Source organism: Sphaerodactylus townsendi, linkage group LG03 (assembly GCF_021028975.2).
Source record: "Sphaerodactylus townsendi isolate TG3544 linkage group LG03, MPM_Stown_v2.3, whole genome shotgun sequence".
Classification (NCBI taxonomy): Eukaryota; Metazoa; Chordata; class Lepidosauria; order Squamata; family Sphaerodactylidae; genus Sphaerodactylus; species Sphaerodactylus townsendi.
Window position 1 is genome coordinate 138,283,566 of NC_059427.1, and position 25,485 is coordinate 138,309,050.

General features: G+C 43.1%; 1 protein-coding gene across 1 annotated transcript in view; it reads left to right on the forward strand.

The window, feature by feature from the left end:
- The window catches only part of SCN8A (sodium voltage-gated channel alpha subunit 8), a 151,788-nt gene that overhangs the window by 122,045 nt on the left and 4,258 nt on the right, over positions 1-25,485 (forward strand). Inside the window, exons 22-26 of the mRNA XM_048488370.1 lie at positions 1,832-2,116; positions 7,841-7,894; positions 17,887-18,024; positions 21,067-21,171; positions 23,226-23,496. Of these exons, the coding sequence (XP_048344327.1) occupies positions 1,832-2,116; positions 7,841-7,894; positions 17,887-18,024; positions 21,067-21,171; positions 23,226-23,496 (853 nt within the window). The remainder of the gene's footprint in view (positions 1-1,831; positions 2,117-7,840; positions 7,895-17,886; positions 18,025-21,066; positions 21,172-23,225; positions 23,497-25,485) is intronic.

The following is a 25,485-nucleotide window of genomic DNA, read 5'->3' on the forward strand; positions in this document are numbered from 1 at the left end:
AGTAATGCTCTACACATGCATGCACTTCTTGACAGTTTCCAATATGCAGTCTTCACATAAAAAGCCATGTTCCCTCTCTTATAACAGCTGGAGATGGTTTAAATCATCTGTTGAAAGATATATATTGGTTAAGTTTATCTAAATGACTAGAAGAGCAGGAAGACCTTAAGTAGTCTTAATGAAGAAAGAGCAAACCAAAATGGCAATATAATTTAAAGTCACAAATGATGAACATTATTCTTTTTGGTTTACATTTTCTCAAGTTCAAATTCTTTAGATCTATTGGAAATGGTAGATTTTGTGGCTTATTCTAGGATTTGAGGTTTAGACTGGAGGTTTTGAATTTTATTTCATTTCTTGGCAAGCACATAGAGAATTTACAGACGGCAGGTTGCAGTGGTTTCATGCACACTGAGGGCAGCCACTCAAGTAGCAGATTTTCTGCAATTTTCTGTGCACTTATATTTTCTGTGCACTTACATTTAGTTTTTCCTGTGTAATGTGGCCAGTGTTTAAATTGTTCTTTTACCTTTCAGCAAAATTGCTTAACACACCAGCGCCCCCTGCTGACAATTGAAGAAGCAATCCCACAACAGAGCAATACTGTCCAAATAATTCTCTTTAAAAATACCCTCAGACACTGCTGCCTGTGATCTTAATGCCTTGGGAAGGAATACAGATGCCTGTTAATGGAACTTTAATGGGTATTGCATACCAAAAGGAAGCAAGAGAATCTAAGGACAGTTCCCTTTGCAAAAAGAATGAACTATTGATCCTTCTTCTACAAATGGGAAGTTATAACTTCTTCTAGTCCCTTTGGGTTACAATCAGCATTAACCACTCCTTGTCCTGTGGAATTAAATATCCAGAATGATACTGTAGAGCTCACTTACAAGATTATAGCAACAGAATATGCCTGTTAACTGCTTTGCAAGTACTAAATCAAAAATCAGCAAGTGGACCTATTTTGCTTCCGTTCAAAATGTGTAAAAAGGATGGAGAATATAAATTATACTGACTGAAAAGCAAGAACCGAAATCCAAAATAGCCACAAGAGTCTCAAGGGCTATTTACTTAAAAGAGAAACTGAAGGGGAGGAAGTTATCTTTCATTTGTTTCTAATATAGACAATGCCAGTAAAATATTTAAATTGCAACTAGGCTGTCTCTGTTTCAAAATAAAAGGAAAGAGGGGGGAACCCTATAAACACCATCATTTTTGTTTGACGTGGTTCAGAGGAGGGAATATGGCTTTTTTTTTCTTTTTGAGCTTGCAAACATGCATGCTCAGCTCTTTGGACATGGTTGGCCTTGCTTACAGAATAATACATACAACCTTGGTTTTATTTTTGCGCTAAGCCAATGCTGAATCTTAAGAGAACACATTTGATACCTCTGCCTACTCCCATATGAAAACAATGGCTTAGAACTCCCCATTTATCATTATGGGAGTAGGAGAAACAAGAACTATGTCTGGCTTAATGTGGGGAATGGTTGCCAAATTATTTTTCCCCTGACCCCACAGGTTATTCTCAAACCTGGTTGTTCAAAGCAACCAGGAATTATTTTGCCATCAGGACACAAGCTTCCATTTTCTACAAGGTCAAATAATTATGATATAGCAAAAAAATTGCCAGAAATTTCTATTGAATTGTAAAGATTCCTTGAAATATGATGGAATGTGGGATGTCTTTAGGATTCAAATATTTACAAGTTCAAATTGATGATGAGGCTTCCATTCCCCCACTAAAACTAGGCATATTTTGTTTTGCCCCTAATCATCTTTTCCCTACTAAAACTCTCTCCTCCCCCCCCTCCCCCTTTTGATACAGGTGGTTGTGAACGCCTTGGTGGGCGCTATCCCATCCATTATGAATGTGTTGTTGGTCTGCCTTATCTTCTGGCTGATTTTCAGCATAATGGGGGTTAATCTTTTTGCTGGGAAGTACCATTACTGCTTTAATGAAACAGCTGAAGAATTGTTCGATATAGACATTGTCAACAACAAGTCAGACTGTGAGAGACTTATGGAGCCCAATTCAACAGAGATCCGGTGGAAGAATGTAAAGATTAACTTTGACAATGTCGGTGCAGGATACCTGGCTCTTCTGCAAGTTGTAAGTTTTGACTTTGTATCTTGGTTTTGCATGATATATATTACATTAAAAAGACTCTGTGCTCAGTTGGTATGTATTTCATAGGATATATTGCATAAAACACCTGCCAAGTGTTTTTAGAAAGTGAGTATATAACTCTAGGGCTAGGTGGGGCTTTTGCCCAGCAGGGTTTCTCACTGGCCACTGAAGATGTGGTTGGCTGTGCAAATTTTTAAAAAGTTGCTTCAGTAGCTGCCGTCACCACAAGGAACTTCACTACATGATGGAAGGTAAGCTGTATGTATACAAAAGATGTCTTTAAACATGTTCATTTTTAAAAGCTTCCTGTTAGACAGAGCTTTTGACTGAAACTTTGAAGAGTTACTATTAGAGTTATGTATAACCTCACTCCCTGACATGCTGAGGTTGGTTCCAGCTTCTGTGGTATCCATTTGGTGATTGTGCCCAGTGGCCTGTGTCAGAATTCCAAAGGTGACAACAGGCTCAAAAATGTTGGGGCCTTTGGGCTAGAGAGCATCACGTTTCTTTAATGGGGTGATAGGAAAGAGGCTACCAAGACTCGATTTTAATCTTTAGGCAGGTTAGGTTTCTCAGGTTGCCATCTGTTTCCTTCCTCTTCTTGGTGTACTCTGTAGGAGTTAAAAATAATGAAAACATGAAAGGGTATGCATATATCTGAGGGATGAAAGACTGAGACAGGTAGGCAAGTACATTAAATTATGGGTGGGTCTTTTCTTATATGGAAATAAGGGAATGGGAGGTGCTTTTCCATAATCACTATTAGTCCCATGCTGCAGCTGAGAAAGATGACATTTTTGTTCTCTTCATTTTAAACATTTTCTGTCACTGATATAAAGTATTTTCATTTCCTGGCATTCCTGGGAACCTGGTCTAAAAAAAACCCCTGATAATAGTGAACAAAAAATGTTGAGATACAGGTTGTGAAAGTGATCCAAAGTTAAGCTGGTGCACATATTCAGTCTTCTGAAGAATGTTTCAGAGGCAGTGGTCTGGGCTGCTCAGTAAGCCATTTTGACATTTGGGGGCATTTCGGAATTGGTCTCTGGTACTGAAGAAAAAGCTGAGATCCAAGGCAGGGGAGGAAAGAGATATCTGTGAGATGTGCAGGAGCTCCTGCATGTGTCTAAAGCTGTTTGAAAAAACATCACTGAGGAAATGGGTAGACATTTCTGAGAGAAGTAAAAGACCTGACTCCCTGGTGTGTTTAACATATCAGCAGTATCAACTTATCTTGCAGTAGCCTGTCTCAGTCAGATTTAAAACTCTCCCAACTAAACTTACAACTGACAGCAAATCGGACCTCAAGATCTTTAACTCAAAAGCTCTTAGCCATGTCCACATCTCTAATTACTGTTCTCTTACTTCACCCTGCAATACTGTACCAGCTATACATTTTGGAGCACCCAGAATGCTACAAAGAAAGCATAGAAGTGGGAATCTATACAATCCATGACTTCACTAATCCAAACTGCCACTGCATATAACAGCTAGGCAGATAGAATCATAGAGTTGGAAGGGGCCATCAAAGCCATATAATCCAACCCCCTGCTAAATGCAGGATCAGTCTAAAGCAGCATCCAACCACTGTTTGAAGACAGCCAGTGAGGAGTTCACCACCTCCCTAAGCAGCCAATTCTACTGCTGAATAACTCTTACTGCAAAAAAAAATGCCCTAATATCCAACTAGTACTTTTCCACCAGTAATTTAGACCTTCCCTCTGCTGCCAATAGGAACAGCTCCCTGTCCTCCTCTAAGTGATAGTCTTTCACATACTTAAGGAGAGCAATCATGTCCCCCCTCAACCTTCTCATCTGAACATTCCCAAGTCCTTCAGCCTTTCCTTGTAAGGTTCGGTATTCCAGGGTTGTTGTTTTTTTCATGAAACCCACGAATAACTGCTGGGACCTACTGTAGGGTTAAAAAAAAATCAAGAGATGGTTTTGGCTGAGCTAACTAGCTCTCATAGTCTCTTTCTTCACAGGCAGAATACAGCGTCCCAGGGATGCTAAAAACTGCGTCCCTAGGGAGGAGTTCACACAGCCGGCGCTGCTGCATTGCAGCAGCGCCGGCCTCGCCACCCCCAAGCGGCATGAAGACGCTGCTTCCGAACCTCGCTCCCTGAGCAAGGTTTTTCGGAAGCAGCATCTTCCAATCGCTGCCATGTGAACAGCAGCAGCTGGAAGGCACCATTTCCCCCCACCGTCCATGAACGCTGTACCTCTTCTTCTGGCTTCCAGCGCGTCGCAGAGGCCAGGGGACACGTCCCCCTGGCCTGCGACTCCAGAGTCGCCGCTCCAGCCTGCGGGGGGGGGGGGTGTCCCCTGGCCTTTGCAACGCACCGGAAGCCAGGAGATGAGGTAAGGCGTTCAGCGACGGCACAGCCTGTGCGAAGGGTGCGCTGCCTGCAGCCCTACTGTGTGAACGGTCTGTGTGAACGGTCCCGGGGGGGTGCACCCGCACAGCACTCGTGCGGAAAGGGCCATAGAGTTCTGATGAAATTTGCATAAAAGCTCTCCAAGCTGAAACAGCTCTCCAAGATATCTGAATTGCTCAACCTGTTCACTGATATACCAAGCAGGTGGCTGCTTCTATTTCCTACAAGGTTAGTTTTTGCAAAATAAATAATTTATGACCAAACCTCCCCTGGAACAATAGTCTCCAAATGATTTTAGAAGCCACTGTAAAAAAAACTACTCATGCGGCATCTAGGCAGCGCGGGGCATGGCAATGGTTGTGTGCTGGCATTTCTGCCCCTCCATTGGGGTAAGTACCCCAGGGAGGACAAATCAACCAGCGTGGGTGCACCTCTTTTTTGACACAATTCCCCCCCCCCCGAATGTATCTTTGAAGTCGGCTTTTAAAAATTCCTCACTCAGTCTGAATGTAGGTGTAATCTTGACCAAGTCACTTCAGATTTTTCTAATCTATGGCTCATTCCGCACATGCAGAATAATGCACTTTCAAACTGCTTTCAGTGCTCTTTGAAGCTGTGCGGAATAGCAAAATCCACTTGCAAACAGTTGTGAAAGTGGTTTGACAACGCATTATTTTGCGTGTGTGGAAGGAGCCTGTGTCTCAGGATTAGATTGAGACATTTGTTTATTTACTACATTTGTACCCTGTATTTTTTTTCCCCAATAGGGACTCAAAATGGGAAAGGGGGCCAATTATACTCTCTCATCCAGGGCCTAAAATAACCTGGAACCAGCCCTGGTACAGATAGGGACTGAGGTTCACTGTTTTCTCCTCTTCTGCAATAATTAATAATACTTATCCTAATAACTCTTTAAACTGCAAAAGAGGAAGAACCCCTCATTTACTCTCCTCAGTTCTTCACAGGACCTCAGCTTGTAAAATCTAACTCATAAATAATCATTCAGCAGTAGAGAGAGAAAATTATTCAGCTTTTTAAAATCTTATCACCATCTTTGGTTTATTGATGAAAGAACATAATGCAAGGATTAAACCTAGGATTTGAAAGAGTATAAATCACCAACTGATATGGGTCCTAGAAAATCAAGGAGTGCCTCAAGGCTGTTCTTTGACAGCACCCTTGTTTAATTTTATATTAACAATCACAAAGTAATTCCTCACTGTCAATCTTGATAAGATTTAATTGTCCCACACACAAATGGATCTTCAAGCTTCTTTTAGAGGAGCTTTCTGAATAAGCTTACAAGATAATCACACAAAAACTGAAGTGACGGTCTTACGGCAAGACGACTGTTAAATAAATAACACAGTTAAAGTCTTTAAATATCTTGGAATCTGGTTTTCAGAGTAGCATAAATGGAATGATCATCTATAACAGTGGTTCTCAACCTGGGGGTTGTGACCCCTTTGGGGGTCAAACAACCCTTTCACAGGGGTCATCTAAGACTCTGCATCAGTGTTCTCCATCTGTAAAATGGATAAAAGTTAGGGTTGGGGGTCACCACAACATGAGTTGTGATAGGAAGGTTGAGAACCACTGATCTATAAGCTATGAGCAGAGCCAGTGGGGGCTGGAGCTGTATCCTACAAGATGAATTAATGGTCCCAAAACTTAAATAAAATTGTACTCTGATTTGGCAGTTTGGGTCTCTGGCTGAATCAACATTGAAATGTTCTCATGGACACAAATTCAGATCCATGGATTTGTAGCAGCAAAACACAAACAGAGTGTACATTTCTCATCACATACTATGTTCAATTTGTGGGAAGGATTTTGCAACAAAGAACAAAATGTGAAGGCTGAAAAGGGTACAGTACTGAAATCAGTCACCTGGTACCTAAAATGAAGAGCCAAGTTGTTTTTCCAAGGGGCGAATCACGGTGATTCATAAGTATATGTTATGACCTATCAAGGGAATGCCAGAAGTCACAGGTGATCCAAATTAAACTTTCCTTGCCTAAGGTATATAGACAGAAAAAGGGCAGGAGGGTGTCCAACCTCACAGTGTTGTCCGGATAAAAAGGCAGGAAGAAATTACATGTACCACCTGGAGCTCTTTTAGAGGGTGGGGTGGGGTGGGGGATACAACTACTATAACTTTTGGTAAACCTTACTAAAAATAAAGTATGACAAATGTCAGAATTTAAAGAATAGTCTGTCTTCTAGGTGACCGGAGAAAAAAATATACAACATTTTCAGTTTAAAGCAATTTTTTTATCAAAAGTTGATTCCATCCAGCAAATGTATAATGGGTTGCAATCATTATAAAGGAACCCATTTTCCTTTTTCCTGTTCACATAACGTGCCGTGCAGGCAGCAATTGGAGCCCATAGAAAAATCCAGGTTGCTTTCGCACCTTGGCACTGAGATGCTTCTCTTTTTTATTATTATCTGCTGCAACACATGCGTAGCTGCTCAGGCATACATAAATGAACCCCCATAGCCTTTCCGATCCTCCCACAACATGATCAGCTGCGCATGTGCATCACGCAAAATAAAAGGGGGAGTGCTCCCTGCAATGGCAAGACAATAATGAATGTATTGCTGTGGCAGGTGGATTCTCCCTGACGGTGGATGGCGTGGTGGGAGGGAGGGAAATAAAGCACTTCCTGCCTGGCTGTTTGTGTGGGAGCAGCTCCAACTCAGGATTTTGCAAAAGGATCGCTGGCTTAGTGATTTTCAAAAAATCCTGGGTTGAGGGAAATAAAACGAGGTAGACTAGTTTTAGGGATGGGACCTGTGCAAAGTGCCCCCACCACCACCACCACCACCACCACCAAATGGTTTGTATTGCGCCCTACACCAGTTGTATTTGCCCTGTGTGGAATCCACTAAAGTGTTTCTATCTTCTAGTAATGTTTACAACAGCCCTGTATGGCACATTACTATTATCACCCAAATATAGGCTGATTTGAGAGTGATTTGTGTAAGACCCCTAGTGAGGTCAAACCAGAGATGACAACTGAACCAGGTATCTCCCAGTACACTGTTGACTCTCTGAACTACTATGTTACAGTACCGCTTAAGACAAGCAATTACTATCAATGTTTTACACAATTCTCCATGTTGCATCTATATGGCCCCTTCCGCACATGCAGAATAATGTACTTTCAATCCACTTTCACAATTGTTTACAAGTGGATTTTGCTATTCTGCACAGTATGGATCGAAAGTGCATTATTCTGTGTATTATTCTGCATATGCGGAAGGGGCCTATTTTATTAGGAAATACCCTTTTAAAAAAATGAATGTTTGCTTTTTTCCTTAGGCAACCTTTAAGGGCTGGATGGACATAATGTATGCAGCAGTAGATTCTAGAAAGGTAATGTATATTTCTCCTGTCACTACATTTATTGATTTATTTACTTTGTTTATAGCTTGCTTTACTCAATGAGACTGAAAGCAGATTGCAAGATATAAAACAGTGCAGTCAGACAGCATAAGACAACCAATGAACAATGCAATAGGACTAGAATTACAGAATTAGAAAACCACAAAGATTTGTGAGGGTCATCTCATTTCCCTCTCCCTCACTGCTTCCCTGGCTGATTTCACACAGTAAAAACGCCCTGTGCTATATCCGGGAGTGCAGCTGCCATGGTAATCGTTACCTTGCTGTTGATTTCGCACTGCTCCCCGGCTCTCCTCCACTTGCACTACAAGGTCTTCTGCAACATCTTATAGGCATGTGTTGGCAACTTTTGTTTCCCGCATTCTGATTGGCTGAATCCCCCCCCCCTTTCACCAATTTAGTTTACTCTGCACAAAACAGACACTAGGAATCGGCACCCTCACCCCCTCCCTGGTCTAAAATCCCTGCATGTGCAAGGAAATCAGGATACTCCAAAACCCATCCCCCGTCTAAAATCCTTGCAAGGGATTCATCACCCTCCCGTTTGCGCGCACAGCTTTTCTGCAAGGTTTCTCAAGGTTTTGCAAGGTTTCTCCCTCCATGTTTTCTACTCCACTGCAAGGGCAGGGAAGGCGCCCTTTCATTGGAGGGGCGGGTCAAAGCAGCGAGGCAAGAAAAATGGCCTCGTTCTGCTGCTGAGGAGCAGCCACCAGAACAACAGAGGGGCATTCCAAAAAGTCCTCAATCTTTGCAGTTCTGGAAAGTGCCGTAGCAAAGCCACAGCTGCGGGGCAGTGCCGGGGCCACAGCATGGCAGACACGCTGCAGTGCTGGGTGCTGTGGGGAACTCCCCATTGCACCAGGGCATTCCCTGTGCCAACAACGGGGCATTTTTAACCTGCAAAAAAAAGCCCTGAAAGCCCCTTGTGTGACCTGAGGGCTCTTTTCTCCACCCTTTACCTCAGCTGGACCAACTCAGCTGCTGTTTCCAACCACGGCTTGGGCTGGCTGGCCACCACTTCATCCCCCTTGCCTCGTTCTAGGCAGGCTGAGCATCCCCTGCCCCTTCACTTTGGGAAGACCAGGCCTGTTGCCACCTTCCCTGTCTCACCTCAGCAAGGCTGGACATTGACTCTCCCACCTCAGCTGCACCATGCGCTACCTCTCTCACCTTGAGTGGACCATGTGGGTGCCACCTTGCCTTGAGTGGACCCATTTGGGTACCACACACCTACCAATTTGAGTAGGTGTGTGCCACTTCCCCTTTCCTTGGACAGAATGAGTACCACTTCTCCCTTGCCTCAGTTGGACTGGGTGCTACCTTCCCCCTCATCTTGCTTGGGGCTCGGGGAGGATGAGATCAGCATTCCTGTGACAACACTGGCCTAGTCCTGGTGGGGCAGAGGCCATCAACCCACTGGGAGGCATCTTAATGACCAATCCACTCCTGCTTGTGAGGTAAGTTAAGGCTGAGAATGTGTAGCTGGCCCAAGGTCATCCACTGAGTTTTTAAGGCACAATGCGGATTCAGTGTCCTAGTTTGAAATTCTAACCATTTCTTCCCAGTGGCTTTCATGGGGTGGCTGCTGTTGAACATTAGCAAGCATCCAGGCCTAACTGAGTCATGCATCTTAAGTGATATCAATCTGCCTGGGTATTCTTGCCAGAAGGTCCCAATGTGTCTTCCCTTAGAGTTCAAAGTATCTCTGGAAAGGGTCCTGTCATCCTCCTGCTCCATTTTACTGACAAAAACCAAGTCCGTTGTGGCTGCCTAGCAACAGTCATTTCTTAATGCTACAGATGCTCCTTTTATTATTTTGAGGGGTTTTTTTAATTCCTCATTTTTTAAAGATTTCAGATTGTTCAACAAACCTGAGCTGTTTTAATGTTCATAGATCTTTCTTGTCTATTCACAGGCTTGAGTATCCTCAGATTTGGTCAAGTTGGCTGTTAGACTATACAAATAGAGACCCCACCAATGTGGGGCAATCTCTTCCCTCTCTTAACTTTCTCCCGCACTTCACTGTTGCTGGGCCTCAATGCTGCTGGGGTCGGCATATCTACCATCCATGACCACTTCCACCACTCGTGGCACCGCCAGCTGCCAAGGCTTTCTGGCATCTGCCCACCATCAGCAATGCTGCCAGGCTTGCTGTGGCTCCCAACTACCTCACCACAACCATTGGCCATGCTGCATAGCCCACCAACATAGGAGAAAATAGGTGTATTGTCTGCTCATGTACATGCAGCACTTTTGTTTTTAGGGGGGATTTAAACCTCCAACGCAGCAGTGGCGTAGTGGTTAAGAGCAGGTGCACTCTAATCTGGAGGAACCAGGTTTGATTCCCCACTCTGCCGCTTGAGCTGTGGAGGCTTATCTGGGGAATTCAGATTAGCCTGTGCACTCCAACACACGCCAGCTGGGTGACCTTGGGCTAGTCACAGCTCTATGGAGCTCTCTCAGCTCCACCTACGTCACAGAGTGTTTGTTGTGAGGGGGGAAGGGAAAGGAGATTGTAAGCCCCTTTGAGTCTCCTGCAGGAGAGAAAAGGGGGATATAAATCCAACTCTTCTTTTTCTTCTTCTTCAATGTAATTTTAAATTATTTCAATTTTTTTCTGCAAACCTGGGGGGTCATCCACATTTGCAAAACTATCTGGTTTGTGTCAGATTTATGTATCTGCAAATTAGGCCACAGTTGAGTACTAGAATATAAGATGATGTAAACAACAAATAAAAGCAAGGTATAGGAGACAGTGGATAGGACAATGCAGTAAAGGTAGGTGATACCTACAATAATCACTGCAATGGGCTCCAATCCTATTCCACGATAAGGATGCCCATTCTACTACAGATCTAGTTCCTTTTTTAAAAAAAAGCTGCCCTCTTGCCCAATAACATTTTGCACATCCTGTAAAATGACAACTGTGAGAGAGTTCTTGACATTGTCAGACAGGCCATTCCACAAGGTGGGATCCTTCATTCAGGTTACAAATAACTCGGCAGCTGCTGGTCATACCCTTTTGTAGGTCTGCACTTTTAGACAAGCAAAGCTGTCACAGAAGAGCATAGTACTGTAAACAATGAAACAATGGCTACCTTATTATTCAGATGCAAGGCCAAAGTGACGCAAAATCCCATAGTATAAAAGATCTGGCTCCCTAGGGCATGCAGGACATGCATTATATGCATGGAATTATATGCATGGAACATACTTCAAGGGCCAGGCACTGCAGATGCCACCATGGGTACTCACTCGTGTGGTCCCTCAGGGGTTGATTTTGTCTCCCATGCTTTTTAACATCTATATGAAGTCACTGGAAGTGCTTGTCAGGAGATTTTGAGTGAGGGGCCATCAGTATGCTGATGACATTCAGCTCTATCTCTCCATATCATCAGAATCAGGAAAGGAGGTTGATGTTCTTGACAAGTGCTTGGAGTCAGTAATGGGCTGGATGATGGCCAATTAATTGAGGTTGACTCCAGGTGAGGCAGAGCTGCTGTGTGTCAGTGGGTCTACGGCAGGTGTAGGGAACCTTTAACACTCAAAGAGCCATTTGGACCCGTTTTCCATGGGAAAAGAAAACACTTGGAGCCACAAATAATTTTTGACATTTAAAATAAAGATAACACTGTATATATTGGAGTTTTTTACCTTTTACTCCACTCATTCTGAGAAGTGCATGGATGCGTCCGCCCTGCTGCCTGCAGGGCAGGCAAGGATGGGGCCAGCGGCTCGGCCTTGCCGGCCGCCGGGAAAGCGCCCGCCCCGCTCCAACAGGGCAGGCGAGAGGGGAAGCCCGCGGCGCGGCCCAGCCGGCTGCAGGCAATTGATGCGCCCGCCCTGCTGCCTGCAGGGCGGGCAAGGATGGGGCCAGCAGCTCGGCTTGTGGAGCCACAGTGCAAGGGCAGAAGAGCCGCATGCGGCTCTCGAGCCGCAGGTTCCCTACCCCTGGTCTACGGTCCATGAAGTGGGAAGACGTCCTGTACTTGATGGGACTGTATTGCCCTGGGAGGGGCAGGAGTGAAATCTTGGGGTGCTCCTGGACTCTGCTGTGACACTTGAAGCTCAGGTGGAGGCAGTAGCCAGAACTATCTATTCCCAGCTATGGCTTGTTCACCAGCTATGGCCCCTTCTGGACAGAGATGATCTGGCTATGGTAATCCACACTGAGGTAACCTCCAGATTGGACTATTGCAGTGCCCTTGAAGACAGTTCAAAAGCTGCACCAAGGGCAGAACGACTAATGGGTACTGCCGGCCGGATACATATCACATGAGTGAGCCTTAGAAGAACTGCACTGGCTGCCAATTCACTACCATGCACAATTCAAAGTGTTATCTTTGACTTATAAAGCCCCAAATGGGCCCCAAATATTATTATTATTATTATTATTATTATTATTATTATTATTATTATTCCCCCCCCCCCTTTGTCCTCTACCCTGCTGTCAACTGGCACAGCAACATCTATGATCCAAACATGTTTTTTCTCTACCACTGTTATGTCTGGGGTGTTGTGTGCCAGGTGTCTGTCTGTTTGTATTCCAAAGTCCCAGAGTATTTTTGCTTCTTCATTTTCTGTGGTCTTCTCTGGCTTGTGCTCGTACCAGGTCTTGCTACAGGGCAGGCCGTACTTTTTGCAAAGGTTCCAGTGCACCATTGCTGCTAGCCTATTGTGACGTTCAAGATAGTCAGTTTGGGCTATTTTCTTACAACAGCAGATGATGTGCTCCACAGTTTCATCACCCTCTTTGCAGAGACGGCACTTTGGGTCATTGTAAGACTTTTCGATTCGTGTCTTTATTGCATTTGTCCGTAATGCTTGCTCCTGGGCAGCAAAAATCAGGCCTTCAGTTTCCTTCTTTAGAGTTCCCCTTCTGAGCCACTCCCATGTTTTCTTGCTGTCAACCTTCCCTTCAATGTTCTTAAAGTACTGCCCATGGAGTGGCTTGTTTAGCCACTGCTCCTTTCGTGTTTTAAACTGTTGGACTCTATACTCTTTTGATTCTTTGGCTTTCAGCATCTCAGCCTTGTGGACTTCTTTCAATGCTGGCTGTTGACTTTCTTGGATGTATTCTTTCAGGCCTCTTTTCTCTTCCTCTACTGATTGCTTGATGTGGAGCAGTCCTCTTCCTCCTTCTGACCTTGCTAGGTAGAGTCTGTCTACATCACTTCTTGGATGCAGTGCTCGATTGATGGTCATAATTTTCCTTGTTTTTCTGTCCAGGATGTCCAATTCGGCTTGTGTCCAGTTAATTATGCCAGCAGTGTAGCGTACTACAGGCACCGCCCAAGTATTAATTGCCTTTATTGTATTTCCTCCATTTAACTTTGATTTCAAAATTTTTCTTACCCTTCTAAGATATTCCTTCCTAATTGCGCCTTTGACTTCTGCATGCTTGATGTTCTCTGCTTGCAGTATCCCCAAGTATTTGTAGCTTTCATCTACTGGTAAGCTTTCTTATTTCTATGTCATTTGGCATATTCACACCTTCGCATGTTGCAAGTTTTACCTTTACTTCGAGTTCCAAAGTTGCACAATTTGTCGTAAGTCCAAAAAATCCATTGTAATGTCAGTGCTAAAGACTCTCACTGTGTTCAGTAGTGACTCAATCTCTGCTTTTGATTTTCCATAGAGTTTTAGGTCATCCATGTATAGAAGGTGTGAAATTCTTTTGTGAGTTTCTTGCTGTCTGATATCCTTTTGACCTGTTTTCTTCAGAATTATAGAGAGCCGGAATCATAGCAATGATGAAGAGTAGTGGGGACAGGGAGCTCCCCTTTTTTGGAATATTCCCCTTCTCGGATGTTGATTTCCCCTATTCCTGCTCCATTGACTCATTAATTCTGTTTTCCAAGTGTGCATTGCATTCTTGACTACCCTCTCTTTGATGTTTTCACTGACTCCTACTATCTCCAGGCAATGAAGTATCCAACTGTGTGGCAGTGAATCGAATGCTTTCCCTGTAATCAATCCAAGCTACATGCAAGTTGGTTTTCCTTCTTTTGCAATTCTCAAGGATCATTTTATCTATGAGCAGTTGATATTTTGTTCCCCTACCGTTTCGCTTTGTTTCCTTTTTGTTCTGGAGGCAGCAAGTTCTTTTCCTTCCAGGTGGTCTTGTATTGCATCAGCTAATATGCCAGTAAAAAGTTTAAAGGTTGTTGGTAGGCAAGCGATTGGCCTGTACCTGCTAGGGATTGCTCCCTTTTCTTGGTCTTTCATTATCAGAAACGCTTTCCCCTAAGTTGTCATCCATTCTTCAATTTGGCCTGTTTGCAGCACCTGATTCAACTGTTGGGCAATTCTTTCCATGCAAGTTGGTCAGCTTCTTCAGCCAGAATCCATGTAGTTCACATCACTGCCTCGCAGTCCAGTTCTTCACCTTTTTTTTGCTCGTTTTCCAGAACCATTTTAGTTGTTATTACCAGGTTGTCCATGTTGTTGCTGCCTCAGTTCAGCTTCCACATCTTTGGCCCAACTTGTATTTTGGTTGTAGTTCTTGGCTGTCCTTAAATGTTTCTCCAGAACTCAATCAAGCTTTGTTCTCTGTCTGGCTCTCCTGTGTTTCGCTTTCACATCTCCACTTACATATCTGGTAGAATTGTTTCTGGTTGAGTAGAAAAGTTGGATTCTTAAGCTTCTGAATTGAGCAACCCTTGCTTCTCGAATCTTGCAATCTTCTTTGAAACTCGCCACCAATCTGTTGTTTGACCACCTCTATTGCCCTCATATTGAGTTTCCTCTGTCCAGGTGGTAATTCTCTTAACTAGGTCTTCGTTTCTTTTGATTTTGTCATTTTTCAGCTTCTTCTCCTTCATGCTTTTCAGTTTGCTGGCATCCGACATCGTAGTTTGCTGATTTTTTCTTCCCAGTCTGATTTTCCAGCATAACTTTGGAGTATCACCTATTTTCAACCTTCTTTCTGGGTGATGAATCTTTTACCCCTAGCTCTCCTTAGTAATCACTACGCTGCAGTGCTGTACATAAGCTGGTTTGTTTCCATGCAGTGACATTGTTTGATTCCAGCAATGACCTTGTTTCTTGCATCCTTTCTCAGTGAATTGAGCAGATCCTTCCTTGGAACAATATCTTCAATGGTGGCAATCTTGTACCGCTCGCTTGTATTGCTCTTTTATGTGTTCTAGTGATCTTCTGCGTATCAGTTCTTCTTGGTTTTTTTTGTCAATTGGGAACTTTGGGTTGTTTGGGTTGGCTCCTTTGGAGGTGTGATGATTGTTGCTTCTTCCTCCCTTCTTCCTCCCTCTGTCTCTTGCAGTCCTTGAATTGTTGCTTTTCAATTTTGTTGAATTTCTTTGAGTGTTCCTTGGTATGTTTTCAATACCATTGTCTTTGTGCTTTCTGCTGGATTTCTGCTAGCTCTAGTGCAATTCTAAAACTTTGTTCCTTTCTGCAATAATATATCTTCTTTGGATCAGCAGGTCTTTGCGCAGTAATTTCTGTGTTCCGCAAGAAGTTCTTTCCAGACTTGGTGTACTATCTCTCGCTTTGAGGTATCCTCTTTTGATGGGTTTTCTGATTTGTAGTAGCAAGCCATAATTTCTCTTATTCTCTGCACACCTAATATTTTCGACGCTTGTTCGGTGGTATCTTCCAGTAGTCCCTGCAGTTCTTCAGCCCTGGTTGCTCGAGCCTGAAGATCCTGAGTCCTGTAGCCCATTTTCTCCGCCACCAAGTGCCCAGGTACTCCAGCAGCACTAGACGCGGTCCTTGGCTGGACCCCGGCTTACTCAACTCGATCCGTATATATAAAGTTTCTTTTTTTCTTGTCTTCACCATGGTTTTGGGTTTTGGGGTAACATTTAGTCTGAGCTCCTCATCAGAGGCCTCCTCTGGTTTGGGTGGCCCTCCAGCACAGCCTCCTCTGACTCATTGGAGCACACAAGCCCCACCACCACACCAAGGTAGTGCCCTTTGGGGGGATTATTATTATTATTATTATTATTATTATTATTATTATTATTATTATTATTATTATTATTAGTATTAGTATTAGTATTAGTATTAGTATTATTAGTATTATTATACACCTTATTATTATTATTATTATTATTATTATTATTATTATTATTATTACATATTACATACATATTACATATATTATTATTAATTTTAATCAAACACAGCTCCAACACAGCAGTATTGAGCAGTCTGAATTATCATCTCTGAATATCGAAGTCCTTTCCTAAGTGACTCAGGATATTAGAGGTATTTTATATGAGAATGTGTGCAGTTCTTTGTGTGTGTTCTAGAAGTGCTGCTTTCTGCAGCATGTGGGACTGGGATGTTCTGTCCAAGTTTAGGCTTTCCAGATGTTTTTTCAAGATTTCTTGGGATTCCTCCTCCCTAGAGCAATCACTACTAGTGGGATTCACTAAGCTGTTCTTTTCTGCCACAATCGCTCAACTTCAATTTGTAGGTCCTTGTATTTTTGTGATCTTTTCCCAGATCTTTTCCAGCTCTTTGTCCTTCTTACTCCTGTGCTAGTCAACTGGCACAGCATGTTAACATCTATGATCCAAACATGTTTTTTTCTCTATCACTGTTATGTCTGGGGTGTTGTGTGTGCCAGGTATAGTCTGTCTGTTTGTATTCTAAAAAAGTCCCAGAGTATTTTTTGCTTCTTTCATTTTCTGTGGTCTTCTCTGGCTTGTGCTCGTACTCCAGGTCTTGCTCACAGGGCAGGCCGCACTTTTTGCAAAGGTTCCAGTGCACCATTGCTGCTAGCCTATTGTGACGTGCTCAAGATAGTCAGTTTGGGCTATTTTCTTACAACAGCAGATGATGTGTCTTACCTGTTTCATCACCCTCTTTGCAGAGATCGCACTTTGGTCATTGTAGGATCTTTTCGATTGGTGTCTTTATTGCATTTGTCCTAATGTTTGCTCCTAAGCAGCAAAATCAGGCCTTCAGTTTCCTTCTTTAGAGTTCCCCTTCTGAGCCACTCCCATGTTTGCTTGCTGTCAACCTTCCCTTCAATGTTCTTAAAGTACTGCCCATGGAGTGGCTTGTTTAGCCACTGCTCCTTTCGTGTTTATTATTATTATTATTATTATTATTATTATTATTATTATTATTATTATTATTATTATTATTATTATTATTATTATTATTATTATTATTATTATTATTATACCGCCCTTCCCCGGAGGGCTCAGGGCGGTGAACAACCATAGTAAACAAAGCATTAAAACACAATAAAACCAGCACAGTACCCAAATAATTAAAACAGGAACCATATAAATATTAATATCAGATGGCATCGGATTCCCCCTCCATCCCCACCCTTGCGCCTGAAGGCATGCCTTCTCCCATATCGACCTGCCCATGCCCTAAGATCAGCAGATGAAACCTTTCTGGTGGTAATCATCACCTTCGGGGGTAAAAAAAAACTAAAAAGATGGAGACTTGAGATAGGGCTTTTTCAGTGGTGGCTTTGAGATTGTGGATCAATGTCACCCCCTGAGATGCATCAAGCATCTTCTTTATGTGCATTTAAGAAATTGGTAAAGATGCTGAAGATGTCATATTTGGCTGAAGAGATGGCTCCTCTTTCCTACTGCTTTGCTAATATCATGAATTTTTAAACAGGTTTTATTGTTATATGTTGCAATTGTTCTCGGGTTATATTGGAATTTATGACTTTTTTGAGGCTTATGTTGTAACCCGCCCTGAGGTCTCTGGGTATAGGGCCGGATATATGTATATGTGTGTGTGTGTATATAATATTATATATATAATTGAACTGAATGGCAAATCACACTTCTGCAGAAGCTCTGAGTGCACTTTGGGCCGCCATGGAGTCTGTCGTTAAGGGACAATTTTGAGACTGCATCTAATCCATCAGATAGTTAATAAGCCAAAATAGTTTTGAGTCTTGAACAGCCTCTTAAAGATGACAGCTTCTGAAATGTTTTTTTTTCCTATTGTGCACACAGGTGGAGCAGCAGCCCAAGTATGAGGACAATATCTACATGTACATCTACTTTGTCATCTTCATAATTTTTGGATCATTCTTCACCTTGAACCTCTTCATCGGTGTCATTATTGACAACTTCAATCAGCAAAAGAAAAAGATAGGTCAACTTTTCTCGCTGTCTGGCAAACAGGGTTGCATTTGTTTGAGATGCAATATTCAGGATGCCTTCTGAATCACCTAATTGTCTGCGGAATACTGGGTTTTAGACTTGGAATTGAATTACCCAAGGAGGAGGAACTTTTCTAAATCCTTACATGAAGCTGCAGTGAATGACCCTTCCTAGATCAAACATGCACTTCTTTTGGGGGTCTGCACTTCACTGACATTGTGCTTTGGACTTTTAGATTATTGGATCCAGTGAAATGGGTCCAAAAGACAATACTGCCTCCATAACAGATCAAGGCAGAAGGAGGGAAAGGGCCTTTCCTTGCTTGTGGAGGTAGTGGTGGTTATAGCACTACTGACACAAACTCTGGCTCTGAAGGAGAAAAGGCAGCGACTCCATCTTCTGCAGGTGTTGTATCTGCGGCATGATTGACATTTCTGCCGTCTTTGGATATACTGAATTGGGAGAGGCATCAAATTTAAGGGCAAATTTCTAGATCTATGTAACAGAAAGATTCAAATAACAGGATCAGATATCATTGCTTCATATGTATTTGGATTTCTGTGCAGAAAACAACAACGATGGGATTAGTTTTAAAAGGGTAGATTATTGTCACTGTATTTGCAACACAAATTTCCCAAACTTTTCATAGAGTAGGCACTGGGTTTTGTCCAGGGCTCTATGAGCATACAGAACTGTCTCCAACTATGGCAGAAAGAGGTCTGAGTATGGGGATTACTAGTCCTTTTCAAATGTTGCAGTATACAATCATGCATACCAAGAGTGTCCAGTAGCCACAATCCTCTTGATTATCATGTTGTCTGAATAGGGCATTGTATGTACCAGTTTCAATAGATTTTTGTGCATTTGCATTCACTACATACTGAAGCTGAAAAGTATGCGTGGTACCTTATTCAGATAAAATGACGACCACGCAGATCAGGAGGGTCATAGGTAGCAAGGTGGCCTGGTATGCATGGTTGGCCACCTCCGAATGTAACACCTGAAAAGGACTAGTTTCTCCTACAGTTGCCAACCCTCTTGAGCACATGGAACTCCATCACTGGATCCTGTCCATTGTCTCTTAGAAGGTAGGTCCTGTTCCCCTGTGCAGCTTGTGCTTCTTGCATTGGATGGAGGCAGATTCACACTGGCGATCTCTTTATGCTGAGCAATGTCTCATTCCATTATGATATTACCACCCTCTCTGTGATAACTGACCAAACAAGAGCATACAATCTGTGCTTCACGCATAGGATGTGCAACTAGGATCTGCCTAGTTGTGGCTGCCTTTTTGTATAGTTAGTGCCCTACAGTTTGGATCTCTAAAATGGACTTTAGCTCTCGACATTTCTACAAGTGAATTCAATTGGCATAGACATTTTCAGCGCCAGAGCCCTCAGTTACAACTCATTAACAGCATTTGTAACACACTCAACAGGGGCAGGAGAGGGTATTCGTGAGCACCTGTTTTCTGCCTTGAGAAGAATCTGGTTTTGTACAATGCTGATTGGCTAACCCTCATGTCAGTTTGCCATCCTGCCCACCCCTTTCTCAAAGCATAGGCACTGTCATGTTGATTGGCTGACTCTTGTATCAGTCAAGAAGCCACTTCCTTTAGCCTTAAAAATAAAGCTCCAAACAGCATTTGAATTGGATAGCATGGTCGTTTCTACACAGCATAATAATAATAATAATGGGTTACATTCGGTATTTTAGAATCCAGGTCTATTTTATTCTGGTTTCTCCCTTCGCATGGGTGCCCGTTTCTGTGAAGGAATCGAGTTAAGGCCAGGAGAAAATATTCCAATTTGTTTTGCACGAGACAACTTGGCCTGGGTGATGCTGCTCCAGCCCTAGCATGAAACAGCATTCTAGGGACGGAAGCTCGGTGCAGCATTGGTCGGCAGGTACATGTCACGTCTCAGATGTGTGTGGGGCATGAGGTGGATCGTGCTTAGAGCCACACACATTCAATTTCAGCTGCCCACTTCATGGGGGGGTTCCAGTGAGGAGGACTGTAGGGTGTTAAGGGCAAACTGGTCTTTGAAGCTGTCACGCATGCCAAGGTGCCACAGAGTGCTTGAGCACATTCTGCCAGGCAGGTGCTTCCCCACCCCCACCCCAAGGACCCCATTGGGAACGTGAGCCCAGAGTCAAGGGACTGGGTTGGCCAGGCTACGGCTCAGCTAGCAAGTGGCGCTTGGCGAGAGTGAGTGAGAACAGAGCGAGCGTTCATGATTTTCCACATGGCTTGTCCAGGAAGAGCTGTCAAAGGCTGCCAGAACTTGTAGGCAAGGCAGCCCACAAAGAACATAGTGGCAGCAGCACTGCCAGATAGATATGCTCAGCGGAAGCACTGAAACATTGTTGTGAATCCATTGCCGTGCACACTTGGATGAAATGGCACACAGTCGCTGTCATGGGCAGAAAACGTGTTTGGGGAACATTTTGGAAAGGACGGGCTGCCACACCGATCAGCAGCTCAGCAGAAACAAAACTGACACGACATAAGGCAGGGAGAACAGGCAGCAGGATGGGAAAAATAATAAAGCGGTTGGGCACTCATGGTGTTCCCATGGAAGTAGGTTCAATGAGAAAAAGAGTGCCATTTTAGCATTTTAAAAAACTGGGATGAGGAAAATATTGTGGGACAATCCCTCTTTAGAGATGGGACCCATGTTAAGATCTTGCCCAAAACGGGATTTTTCCCTTTGTCAGTCCGGTATATTTGTACTGTGTGGAATCAACCTAAGTAGGTGCTTTCAAAATAAAACAGGCATCAGCCTGGTTTCCCTCCAAAGCTGGGTATGTGTATTTAAGCAGAAATGAATGTGTATGAAAGCAGACTTCACAGCAAAAACCTTCTGACCTGCTCCTGTGTAAGCCTGTCATGTCTCCCATCCGGTTTAGCAGAAAATATGTAATTTCTTCCAGCTGTTACTAGATGCAATAAGGAAAACTACCCACTTTCCATCTTTAAGCAATGATGAACAGATTGTAACCAGCCTTCTTTCCTTTCCCTTCCTTTACTTTGGAGGTCAGGATATCTTCATGACAGAGGAGCAGAAGAAATATTACAACGCTATGAAAAAACTAGGTTCTAAAAAACCTCAAAAGCCTATTCCTAGGCCTTTGGTAAGTTTTCCTTATGCCTGCAAATAGATTCTTCACATTTTCCGGCAATCCTTCTATTATTTGAGGTAATCTTCACTGACAGATTAAAAGGACTGTGCCTACTTGCATGCATGAAGTTCTCGTGTCTAAGTCTCCTTTCTTTAATGTGGTGAAGGTTTACTCTAATTGTGGCAAAAAAGAAAAAACCTTGGCGTAAATGGAGACATCATGGCATAAATGGAGACATAATTTTCAGCGTCGATTGGTTTGTTCAAGGAAAGTGTCCCAAAAGCCTGTTGGTTGTTGAACTTCCAAAATGTCGCCATCGAGCTTGTTCCACAACTATATTAAGATATAAAATACATTAATATAAAAAGAGTTAAAACACACAGAACATATCATCTTTAAACATTCTGTGTATCTCAAATTGAAATTGGCTGATGTTACATTTCTGTTGTTATCTGAAAGAATGGTGAAAAGATGGTAATCCACACAATGGTAGGGTAAATTCCCAGAACAAGAACCAGCCCGGAAGCTTTGAGTTTAGTGTAAAACTTTCCAAAAATAAATGAAAATGGAAGATGGACTCCAATGTCTGGGCTGCACATCTGCATTGTCTCTGATCCTGGAGGCTTTCCTGAAGACCAACCATGAAGCGCCACCAAATGAAATTTTGAATGAAAATGAATGACTTACTGGAATGAGCAAATAATCAAAGGTTCCCAGCATTTTAAGTTGTTCTATAGCTATACGCAACACCTGTCTCCACCTTCCCTCCTTGCAAGGATAATAGCAATGCGAGGAGACTGTGAATGGGTGGAACAGTGCAGGAGTAAAGGTATCTCTTTCCCTAAATGGCCCAATCTGAACTGAGACCACAGACAGCTGCAATTCACTTTTGAATGTTGCTGCTATTACTGTATATACTTGCGTATAAGTCGACTTTTTCAGCACGTTTTTGTGCTGAAAAAGCCTTCCTCAACTTATACACGAGCCACCCGCAGCCGCCGCCGCCGCCCATTGTCCCCTTCACTCACTCAGCCATCTTTTTTTTTCATCTGCTTTTTGGGTTTCCTTGCTTGCAAGCTAGGAAACCCCAAAAGCAGGCAAATGCTCTGTCTGGCATTTCCTTGCTTGCAAGCAAGGAAATGCCAGAGCAGCCAAGGGCTGGGGCTGCTGTGGGGATCCGGGAGGCGGGGGGGGAGTGATCAGGCGGGGAGTGTGCACCCTGGCTCTTCCTTGCCCCCACCTGCTTTGGAGTTACCACCCTAGACTTATACATGAGTCAATAAGTTTTCCCAGTTTTTGGTGGTAAAATGAGGTGCCTCGACTTATACACGGGTCGACTTATACACAAGTATATACGGTATCTCCTCTAAGCTTAACCATTAAATGCAGGGAAGGAGCCCTGATAGAATGCAAAATTGATTAATTCCTGTGACCACTTTTAGCCAGTGATCCCTAATGCTTTATTGTAACATGGAATACAGAATTCTCCTACCTTGCATTAAAGTGTTAAGGATATTGTGCTGATAAGAAGCGAATGCAGGAATTGATGAGTTTTATACTATTCAGGTATTGTATGGAACACACCAATATGAGAGACAAAATCCTGCATAAATTATAATAAAATCATGCTTTGTGAGGTAGCTTGCATGCTTTCTGGTGGCTGAAGAATGTATACACATATAATAAATGTGAGACCCATTTATTATACTGGTTCATGAAACTCAGTATTGCCTGCTCTGACTGGCAGCAGCTGTCTAATGTCATGGGGGGGGGGAAATGTACTGGAGATACTGCAGGCTGAACCTGGGATCTTCTGCATGCACTTGGTGCACTCTGCCACTAAGCCACAATCCCTCCCCAAAAGGTTCCACTCACAGCTTATTACAGGACAGAAAAAAGTAGATCATTGGAAAAAAGATCTTTGAATCACGAAAGCTTGTGAACCAGGTCCTTAGATGAGATAAAATGAAATATCGTAGAACTTTAGCCGCATTGTTGAGTAAGGCATGTGCATTTGCTGTGGCACATCAATTTACTGTGTGGGTCTTTACCATTCTGTGTTACAGAATAGAGTCCAAGGAGCTGTCTTTGACTTTGTCACCCAGCAAGCATTTGACATATTAATCATGTTGCTCATCTGCCTCAACATGGTGACCATGATGGTAGAGACTGACACGCAGAGCAAGCAGATGGAGGAGATCCTGTACTGGATCAACTTAGTCTTTGTTATGTTTTTCACTTGTGAGTGTGTGCTGAAAATGTTTGCCTTGCGCCACTACTACTTCACTATTGGCTGGAATATTTTTGATTTTGTGGTTGTGATTCTCTCCATTGTGGGTGAGTACAGATATCTTCTGTTATACAAACATCACACAAATGTCCAAGTGCTTAGAGGAGAACACAACAAAATTGGGGGAGGGCGGGAGAGGAAAGCTGAATATGATATTGAAATTAGGTCTCATCTAAAGCTGAAATCTTAACTGTTATTGATCAATTGATACAGGTAGCAAATGCACAGATCCCAGGTCAGGGCAGATGATCATTTGCTAACATTCAATTCAGGCAGCGCATTCTTAAGATTTGTAATTCAAATGATGGTAGGTTTGTTTCAGGACATCATAAAACCATAAGTAGTTTTAGAAATGTTAAGAACTAGAACCCATAGTTTAATTGGAATTTCTTTGAAATTAAAGTCCCAGTGAAATCCACCTTCCCTCTTTTTAATGGTAACTTATCCTGATCTGGAGATAGCCTGTGAACACAGAACCTTCAGTGAGCTCTACTGTATGCATAAGAGCTCCCCTAAATCCAGAGGTGAAGTTCTTCAGCATACATTCCACTGCGCATGTGGCATATGCCTCCTCCAGGGAAATGGAATGTGCACATGATCAGTAGGAAAACCTGTGCTTCGCAACAGCGCTCTTCAACTTTTCCAGACTTGGAATTCACCTTTAGCTCCCAGGTGGCAGTCTGGGACCTGCTGGATTGGAAGTACATAATAAGAAGTCCTATAGCAGAATGGGGGCAGAGTTCTGACCTTGTCAGTGTTGAGCTCAGGAAAGTATGTGTGAGACATGAAATCCAAGCTGAGCACCAGAAGGTGTCCCAGAAGTGAGGCCCAAGGCAAAGGCTGAAGCCCTGGAAGTATCCTCTCCACTTACAAGTGTTATCACTTTGCTTTCCTGCTACTCCTCTCAGCATGCATGCAGAGGCAGGAGGAATAGAGCACTTGCTATGCCCACATGAGCACTCTTGAAGCAAGTCCTTTCTGAAAGTAGCAAAAAAAATTGGCAGCTCTACAGGGGCTTGTGATCTAGGAAGTTGTGAAGAGTGCTGCTCTCAAGTGATTGCATGAGGACCTAAGAGAACCAGATTCTCAAAACATTGTACCACCATACTGAATAGAGATTTTATTAGGAGACACCATTCTAGAAATAGGGAAAGTATTCCCCCCCCCTTTGGTTCTAGAAATGAGTTCAGATAAGAGAGAGATTAAGAAATGTATCTGTGTTATTTAAATTTCCTTTTATAAATAACACTTTGTCATGTATACACTGAAGAACTGCACATTCCAAATTCTTATATCTCATGACCATTAATGTGTCTTAAAATGCCTAAAGTTGGGTTGATCATACCCACATTATGATTTAAAGCAATGGCGTAGTGGTTAAGAGCAGGTATACTCTAATCTGGAGGACCCCACTTACCTGACAGATGTTTATTGTGAGGAGGGAAGGGTAAGGAATTTGTAAGCCACTTTGAGTCTCCTGCAGGAGAGAAAGGGGGGATATAAATCCAACTCTTCTTCAAATAAAAATGTCATGTAACTGAGTATAACTTTTCTTATCTTTATTATTTATCCAGAAAGAGCCTTCAACGCAGTGGCAGAGCTACAAGGGGACAGGGGGTGCGCTGTTCACCAGGCGCACGCCTGGGGGCAGAAAATCGCCCCCAGACCCCTCCCCTTCCCCCCGCGGCGCCCCCTAGTGGTGCCCCACCCCACCCCCTTCCCACACTTACCTTAGTTCCTTTCCTTTTCCTAGAACTTTTTCAGGCTGAAAAAAAGACCTGTTCACAGTACAGGCTAAAAATGGCCTGAGGAACTACAGTTCCCAGGAGACCTGGGGGCTCACAAGGTCTCCTGGGAAGTATTGTTCCCATCAGGGGAATGGGGAATTGAACCTGGTTCTCCAGATTACAGTCCACCACTCTTACTCACTACACTGGCTCACTTGCATGCATTTAAAAAAAACTGTACAAAAAGGCTTGAAAGTAGAATTAGCAACGGAATTGTAATACTGTCTTTTCTTCCCAATCTTGTTTAAG